Source organism: Syngnathus typhle, linkage group LG14, assembly GCF_033458585.1.
Source record: "Syngnathus typhle isolate RoL2023-S1 ecotype Sweden linkage group LG14, RoL_Styp_1.0, whole genome shotgun sequence".
Taxonomy (NCBI): Eukaryota; Metazoa; Chordata; class Actinopteri; order Syngnathiformes; family Syngnathidae; genus Syngnathus; species Syngnathus typhle.
The window spans coordinates 3840897-3850203 of NC_083751.1; the positions used below are offsets into that span (position 1 = coordinate 3840897).

A 9307-nucleotide genomic window follows, 5' to 3' on the forward strand; every position below is an offset into this window, starting at 1 on the left:
GGGATCCAACTACCTGGAAGGATCCGATGCAGAGCTCAACCCAGAGGCGGAGGTTTATGTTAAAGTAGTCAGGCAGGAAATTGAAAAAGATGTAGTGGGTGCCAAACAAGGGGATGAGCAGCAGGGTGGACTTGGTCAGGCGTCTGGTGGCACAAACAAATGCAATGTAGAAAAATAGTAAAATAAGAATGACATATTGTGTATTTATAAGAACCACATTGCAATTCCGCTAGCTTAATGCGAACACAAAAAAAAATACAAAACGAGCTAATGTTCAGCATCAACACATGGACAGATAAAATACAAAACTATAAAATTCTGGATTAAATTCTGCATGTTTCATAAATGATCTAAATTTCATAAATTCATAAAACATGATCTTGCCATGACGACCATAAACTTGCAATGTTATTTGGTACAAGGTGTACAAGACCGACCTTGGACAATGAGTCCACATGTTGGTTCACTTAGTGAAAAAGATGTTAGCTGATGACGTGTAGCATCTTGCACTGGTAAGTATCCATTACAGGAACACTCTCTGCCAAAGATTTCTGTCTATGTTTATGACGGTAATAGAACAAGAGTGCTGAGAAAAAAATAGTAGTGTTTTGTCAATTTAGCCGCCTCCAGGCAACTCATCTCGGCATCGGCGGATGTTTTTTTTCTTCCTCTCTCTCACTCTTCCATCACGTACACAGTGTGCCCAAACACATTCCTCTGATCTGCCAGCTCATTTCAATGAGTTTCCTCGTAAGCCTCTCGTGAAGCAGAGAGCGAGGCAGAGCAGTGGCTAAATGAATTCATCACGGGCCCGAGCTGCGATGCATCAACCATTTCGCACACGCTTTGCATGGTTTCATCTGAAATGAAAATGTTGACAGGTATGTTTTATGAATGGCTACATTGAAGAGGTGCCAAATTGTGATACACCGATGCAGCTTGACGGTTCAAAATAAATTCTTCCATTGGAAGCAACATGCATTGCACAATAGTAGTGTTGCATTTTCCCCCCCATTGAAATGAATCAAAATGCTATTCATGTGTTCCAGGCGTTCTGCTACTTCTTGGTTGTGTTTTGCCATTGGGGAAACCAACACTGTGGCCCATGGGCGGAGCTAGAATGGGGTGTGCGGGGGCAGTGCCCCCTCACTGAAAGCTACGTGGATGGCAAGATAATTGCCTTTTGGATAGTTTCTGTTTTTTACAGAAATTGTTTGCAATATTTTTGTAAGTCCCCAGTAGCGAATAAAATAGGAAACTTTATTATTATTATTTTTATTATTATTATTATTTATTCTATTTATTATGAAATATTTATTATCAAGAAATTTTGGGGTTTGTAAAAAATTTTTTTTAGCTTGCTTTGAGGACCCCCTTAAATATCCTTGCCCTCCAATAAAAACAAATCCTAGCTTCACTCTGCAATAATTATGCCACATTGCATAAGTTGCAAGTAATTTCTCACTCAAGCAGAACGGCAAGGAATAATAACAGCGGCAAAGGATTCACCTGTACTGTGATGAGTTATTGAACTGGATTAGTCGCGGACTCAGCTTCTGGATCAGAATTCTAACGATGTTGACAAAGAGAATGAAGTTGACCTGAAAGAAGAAGGAGAATGAGTGGAGAGCGAGGGAGGTGATGAAGGTTGGCTGCCTATTATTGCACACGGCGGCAATAATACGTGCAGCAGAGCGTATAACGGGATGGGATGGACGCATCTGGCACGCACAAATGGTGCATCATTGAAATTAACGTGTGACGCTTTATCAGCGGAGGAAGGCGTAAACAAAAAACGTAAACAAGTCATCTGCATGACAATCGGGGCGGAACGAGCAGGTGCCAATGAACAATGAGCAGCATTTACCACAATGGACACCACGATGGGGCCCTTGATGATCCACCAATAGTGTGAGTCTTCATTGATGTCCCAGCATCTGTACGGAAGGACAGGTGAGAGACATTTAGAGATGTAACCTTTAGACCAGGGGTGTCAAAATCGTTTTTGTCACTTCAGTTCTTTAGCACACCCAAATCTAATTTTCAATCCAATCTGTGGCAAGAAAATATTTCACCAGCATTTTTTTCTAAGCGTGTAGCGCAGTAATCCAATTTCAGATGATGACGCATTCATTTGAAAGGTCAATCGATTTCTTCATGATTAGATTGGAAGGAATACGTTTGACGATACGAACTCTGTGTCTTCAAAATACACCCTGGACCCGATCCACAGCACGATGAAGAACACGGGAACCCCTGTGAAGTTAGAAAAATAAATAAATAAATAAAACCGTTTGAAACACATTTTTTTTTACATCCCTAATAGCGCTATTGATCCCTTGTGTTGGGAAGAAGATAACAATCAATGAAATGATGTCAATGTCTCTTGCCTCTTCAATGTTCACTGTACTGAGAGAAGAAAGCTCGCTTTTTGTCCCAATGAAACAGCTCATTTTAAGATCAATACGAGATTTTCATCATCTTTGATGCCCATTAAATTCACCTTCATGTCTTATCTTGGGTTAATCCAGGGAAATGCTCCCTTTCCCTCCCGTCTGGCTGCCATCGAAAGTAATCTCCTCCCCTGATCACGTTGTGGTAAAATGAAATCTCAACATTTCTATGCAATTTATCTCGGCGGGGCCTCGCTCAAGGTAATCTTCTTCCTAAACTGGACACTAGTGCCTGTCTTAAAGGCGCCGTCCATTTTTTTTTCTTCTTCACAATTTAAAATAGTTTCCAAAATAGATTTCTAGCATAATTTACATATTTCACGTGCAGATAAACTAAATTTGAGCGTCTCACCCCATCCCAGCAGACTGAATCCCCACAGGCACCGTCGTCTGTGGTAAAACGAGGAAAGCAGTAGGGAAGTGAGGTAGAGCGCCTCCACCAGGAGCCAGAAGAAATTGGCCATGACGCAATAGTGACAAAAGACCACAGCGGCCTTACAGGCGAACTGGGAAGACGACAAAAAGGCGTGAGGCTTTAGTTAATACCACGAGTGGCGTTAATGAGCCAGAGAACTTTTCTCTTACGGTGGAGAGGGTGCAGTGGTTGGTGTCGTCGCTGGAGAACAGAGTGGCGTCCTTGACGAACACCGCCGCGGCTTTCAGGATGAAGGTGAGGAAAAGTTGGATGTGGATGAAGTTTCTAGCGCAACGGAGCCTCCTGGTGAGAAGAAAAAGTTATTTGTATCAGGTGTATGAGGGGAAACATGTCTGCCTACCTAAAGAAGAGCAGGATGACCACGGCGGCAGTCAACACCAGCAGCGAGATACTGTAGCCGATGGTGTAGATCAATTTCACGGTGGCAAAGTAGCTCTGCTCCGTCTGGAGGAAAGAAGATTACACAACATGGCTGCGGCAGGACTCCGAAAAGCCTTTTGTCACATTTTAAATGGTGTCGAGAGGCAATGTGATAAATTGACTCAAGTGAAAAAGCTGCTTTTTCCATGTAATCGCTCGGGCGGGTTTTTATTGCCGTCGTGAAACACAATGTGTGGCACCTAAAGTAGTACGCTGATAATTATCTCGCACTTATTTTCTTCTTAATGGTGATACAACGTTCTCTTTTTGAGAAACAAGATAATCACCGCTATTATCGGACAGATGACAAGCCATCCACTTAAATATTTGCATAGTAGCTCATTAATGTCTTTGATGCTCTTTAGATGAGAGTTTTACACGACTCGGAATAAAAATGCCACAGAATGTATATTCCATGAATGGAAACAGCTGGATAGTTTTTTGCGTGAGATTGACGATTGCTCTCACCTCTGGTATGTCATCGTCCACCCTGCAGGCGACGTGGTACGGCGGGAACGGTTTGGACCAACCTCCATCGGTGCAATTTCGGCTCACTTGTCCTTATGTAAAGGAGAAGATTAATTCGATTAGTTCTCACTCTAGGATATGCATAATCGCCCCCCCCCCCCAAAAAAAAGCGTCTTCATGGCGAGTCTACTGATTAATTTCTTTGATCCTGATGAAATTGGAACGTGTCATTAAATACAGCAAACATAATTTGTGGGCGTGGAAGGGCATCACAGAATGGGTCTTACTCCCCAATTAGTAAAGATGTCAGAAAAAAATATATTTTTCGCTCTTGGGGCCATTTCAATCATTGATAGTAAAATTATGCCCAGCCATGGACGAGCGACCCTCAAGAGTGTACCCCAAGATTGGCTTCCATTCTTTTAAAACGCAACAGTGGCCAAGTTTTGTTTTTTGCAAAACAGATATTTGTTTTATATCGGAACACATTTTGAATGTTCCTTCCGCATTCAAGCGGAGTACATTAACTGTAAATCTTTCTAAACATCAGCCGCCATTTTGGTGAAAAATCTATACCTGTTGGATTTAAATGCTCTCCATTTTGGCAAATTGGATAAATACGTCGACTATTTTGCCGTTATGTATGCTAATGACTGAGCCCGGGCTTCGTGATGACAGCACTAATAAGCAAATGGGATGCAAATTGCTGTCATGAACATAATTAGCGGCATCCCCGCTGAGCATCAATCAACGATCAAAAGATATAAACGTTCTACTTTGGTCGCGTTCTCATTGTTCAGTCATCGAGAGTTGTTTTTCTGATGCCACGGACTTTTCTCAAAGCTAGCGCACGCTCCCGTTGCGGGTAATTAGCGGAGACCCCGCCAGCATCCGATCCACAGGAGTCATTGCCTCTTTTTAAAGAACAGACTACACGAATAAATGAATCGACAAACATTCCGAACAACAAGTGTTGTTGTTCTAGAGGCACTCACACCACTACAGTATCGAAAATGATATAAGCCACCTGTGCCGTTTCGGAAGAGGGAAAACACAGCAGGACAAGCGCTGTAAACAGTTTCCCCGACTCCAGCGTGAGGCCAACACACCACTGCGTCCCAGAATGCTCGACAACCTGGGGAGGTAGGGAGAAAAAAATCAATGGCATGAAATTCGAAAAATGTCTCAAATTGCCCACAAAAAGCTATTATTTTGTGGAACCTTTAAACTGGCCATTAAAGGGGACATACAATGCAGCAGAGTAGCAATTAGGAGTAGACACTTGCTCAAACATTTCACATATCAGCCAGGGGGTTGGGATGTTGTTTGCAAACGCACCGTGAGCGCTCGTGTTTCCCTGCTCGGCGATGGAGCGCAGGCATCGGCGCTCGTCTTTCTCCAGCTGGAAGATGAACTCGCACTCGGGGTGGAGGCTTGTTAGCGCCTGGAGACGTCACAAACAGAATCAACGGACTTTTAAATGAAGTAAGTTTTGTTTTGAAAAGAGAAGACTTGACCGGTCTTAATTAACAGTTGAGACTTATTTATAACACGCACGTATGTGACCTATTCCCATTTGCTAGATTTATCAAAGGTGTTTGTCCCTGAAGAGGGCCAAGATTGTCCCTCATCAGTATCCAGCAAGTTTGCACTCCATCATAGTCAGAGCCACCAGAGATGATGTCTGGCACCGTTCCCACCACCACCACGGCGCCAAATAACCACTCACCATCGTTTTTTTATTTGTCTCACAGTATAACAAATAAGAAGGCGTTGAGAAGATGGATGAATAAGATATTTACTATTTGTATTGATATTTCCTTGTGGTTAGATTCAGTTAAAAGAAGAATTAGAAGTAATCTAATTAATTAAAGGTTCTGTATTGAATATTTATTCAATAATTCATGAAGTATAAAGTGTATCACGAGTTAAAACATGTTTGTGTTTAACAACAACAAAGCAATTAGTTAGACCATACATCCAAGTTGATTTGCTCTCCTCAATTATTCAGTTATGGGCTAAGCAAATGTGACGGAGGTGATTGCTCGGGATGACTGGTGAGATTGTCAAAGATGTTTTTCCAGAAAACAGAACTAAATATTGTCCCTTAATGCTTTGTCAAGTATCTCCAAATGAGTTTTTGTCTAAAGTACAACTAAATTCTTAAGAGAATAACCTTTTGATTGCTTCCTCTCTTAAATATCTGAAGTGTTTTGTGTTGGTCTTTTGCCCAAAGTCAGCTGGGATAAAAATGAATCCGGGTGGATGTTTGTAAAGAAGCTCCCTTTGGCTTTAGAAGATACACAAACATACGCCTTGACTCCGCATTCAGCTCGAGATAAACAAAAACAACGCAATGTCTTTGAATTTGTAGTGTGGCGTGTTTTGTAAAGCCCAAGGGCATGTGAAACCTTGAGGAAGAGCTTCTTTGTTCTATCAGGAGCATAGGCGGGAAAGAAAAAGTAAATAAAGTAAAAAATAGTTGGACATTTAAAAACAGCTCCACGAATACAGATTGCGTTTGGCCTTTTGAATTCCCATTGCTGATGAAATTCAGGAAATTAAAGAATGAAGTGTTTTTGTGACACAATTGCACATGCAGATATAATAATCACAAGCTTTAATTCAAACAGTCCCTGAATAATCACGTATTTTTTTCCCCCTTTTTGTTTTACGCTCCGTAGCAAACTTAAGAGAGAACCAAAAGAAAATGGACAAAGGGGAAGATTAAAGTTGCGCACACAATCTCCTCGGCGCCGGGCAGCAAAGGAAATTAACGAGCGAGCCGCGTGCGTCAACACTTCCGTTTCCATCTGCGAGGGGGAAAAAACGGATCCGGAAACCGAACTGCTGCGCTAACAATTTAATGAGAGCCGTTAACTTGAGTTATGATGCATAATGATGGTTTCCTTCAAAGTCAGCGAAGGGATGAAAGGAAAAATATAGTGTCTTTTTTCAGCAGGTGGACAAATATACGACAAATGTGATATGGATCAGAATAATAATTGCCCCTTTGGTCTTTTTCGTAACAAAAACAGTGTTGTGGAACGCATTAATGGCATTTCCATTCACTTCAGGAGCAGCAGTTGATTTGAGAAGTGAACCCGTGTAGTCTTCCTATCAATCAAAATAAATGAGCAGAATGACTTTTGTTTGTTTGAGTCCGAGTGTACTTGTGTGTGTGTTTTGATGATTATGATTCTCAACACCTCTGTGCGCTGAATGGTAATAGATTGAAGTGGAACACGGTGATGAGCGGCGTTCCCGCTCCGGCGACGATCACCGCACTGATCGATTGTCCGCGTCTATGAATTCTATTTGGTTATGAAAACACATGGAAGTGGAAGGAGAGCGGTGGGGGCTGACTAATAACAGCTGCGGATTTAAAGACGGGAGCGCCGGAGAGTAGAGTTGGAGTATGCGTCTTGTTTCTGGCGCTGCACTCCATTTGCTCCAAATAAATGGAGGGTTCTAGAAACTAAATGGCAAATCAAAGTAATTGAGGTCTGTGTTGTTTAGTGCTCGCAGTTTGTAGTAAGGTATATTCTCAGTCGAAATGACAGGAGGCCAATTGAAAAGTATCAATACACGATAATAATAGACACGGAAAAGCATTTGAATGTTCTGAACTCCTATTTTCTTTTCAGTGCCGTCTTAACCAGTCTAGTCTTGAGGCGAAGTAAAAATGAACAACTGCGATCATCTGGTTGCATAAGTGTGCACACCCTCATAACTGCTGATGTGGCTGTGCTCAGAATTAACCAATTAGACTCAAACTCATGTTAAAAGGGAGTCAGTGACAACCATTCAAAAAGTGCTATAAAAAATAGTTTTTATAAGCTTTTTCTGACATTTTTCATCCTTTCTAACACATATTAATTAAACCAATTGATTGAATATTCCTGACACCGTAGCCGCTACGGTCCCCAAACTTTTTCCTGTGAGGGCCACATAACCTTTCCCTTCTCTGATGGCGGGCCGGTGGCAGTTTGTAACAGAAAAAGTGTGACGATCGTAGGGGAGCTTAAAAAATTTTTTTTATTTTTTATTTTCCAGAAAGCCACACATAACCAAATAACGGTTATTTAATAACCCTTTCCAGGTTCTTTACAGAAAAAAAAGTCAGGAAACAAATAATAACACTATTAATGAAATAAATAATAACTAAACCCTCTCTGAGTTCTTCACAGAAAAAACAGGAAATAAATAATAACTAAATAACTCTCTCTGGGTTCTTCATAGAAAAAAAACCATGGAACATTAACTTTCTGTTGTGCCATGCACAATCTTAACAGATAAAAGTTCAGCTCAGTTGTCAGAGCAGAACCTCTCTGACACATATGAGCAGTCTCTTAAAGTTCTTGTGTTCCTTCCTTATAATCCTTTTGTAGGTTCCAGTAGGCTTGTAGACACCGCTGTCTTTTTTGTTAAAGTTTGATAGTGCGTCATAGTCTGGAGTAAAATTTGTTGTGGCAATTCTTAGGCGAGATCCGAGGTGTTGGTCCGTTTACCTCGATCTGTGACGGGTAGATGTTGACGTTCATGTGGCTGAACGTCACGTCGCGTACGTCGAGCCAAATTGGCAACTCTTTTAAACGCTCGGCACTGTGTTCACCCTGCTTTACTTGGGCGACATTTTAACGGAAGGATTCCAGGGGAAGGTTTGTGGGTGGCTTTAGCGCAAAACTGCATCTGAAAGCTCAGCGCGCAAATTACAAGAATGCTGTCGTCACAGCCCACGCTCTAAATTCGGGACTGATACAAATAGAGCGCGAGTGCGCCATGTCCGTACACGCACTTGTGAGTGTGCACCGAGCTTTCTGACACGGCTTCCGGTAGTAAATGCGCAGGCGAGCGCTTCCCCATCTACTGGGGAAACGCAGTCATTGCAGGCAAAATGAGCAAAAAAAAAAAAGTTTAATAATACAATTTATTCAGGGTTGGCGGGCCGGATTAAACGGTCCCGCGGGCCGTGTCCGGCCCGCGGGCCGTAGTTTGGTGACCCCTGCCGTAGCGCATAATATTAACCTGCATTCTTTTTAATAGGGATTTTTTTTTTCTCTAAATGTGCTGTCAAACAGCATTTAACCTTCATTTACTATAAAAGCACCTGAGCTCTGTCGGGTACGTTCTGATTCTAATTGAAGCTCATTCCACAAGTCGATAAGAAGAGAAATTATGAACAAAATTTGGGTCACCGGTTCAGCAAATCTAAATTTCCCTCTCTTCCATCTAAACACATTAAAGATAAATAAGTTTACTCACGGCGGGAGTCAAGCACAGCGTGAGGAAAGCCCCTCTGGAGTATATCTGCTGCATGTTGCCGTCCACCCGGCTTGAAGCCTGTGGAGAGTGGAGCCCACGCTGGAAGCAGCTTGGGGATGCAGAGCCTCTCTCTTTCTCTCTCTCTCTCTCATCCACCTTTCAATCTCAAAGACATGAGAAATGCAGACTTCCAGGGTGTGTTTTCACAATAAAAGCATTTCTCATCAATTAGAAAACGAACACCCTCGCCAAATAAAATGTCTCG

At 42.0% G+C, this 9307-nt stretch overlaps 1 protein-coding gene across 3 annotated transcripts; it reads right to left on the reverse strand.

Moving 5' to 3' along the window:
• Positions 1-12: 12 nt before the first annotated feature.
• ghrhrl (growth hormone releasing hormone receptor, like) lies at positions 13-9231 on the reverse strand. 3 transcript variants are annotated; one of them, XR_009717985.1, is made up of 12 exons: positions 9043-9231; positions 5116-5221; positions 4805-4912; positions 3778-3869; positions 3230-3333; positions 3039-3171; positions 2806-2959; positions 2196-2256; positions 1868-1937; positions 1510-1601; positions 438-860; positions 13-143 (listed from the first exon to the last, which is right to left on the reverse strand). XR_009717985.1 is itself a non-coding variant. In XM_061298293.1 (11 exons), the coding sequence occupies exons 1-11, from the start codon at positions 9094-9096 to the stop codon at positions 857-859; spliced, it is 978 nt and encodes a 325-aa protein (XP_061154277.1). In that variant the 5' UTR covers positions 9097-9231; the 3' UTR covers positions 407-856. The 3 variants fall into 3 exon arrangements, 1 of the variants encoding a protein (XP_061154277.1); XM_061298293.1 differs by lacking the exon at positions 13-143 and having other exon boundaries at positions 407-860; XR_009717986.1 differs by lacking the exons at positions 13-143; positions 438-860; positions 1510-1601 and having other exon boundaries at positions 2076-2256.
• Positions 9232-9307: the final 76 nt, after the last annotated feature.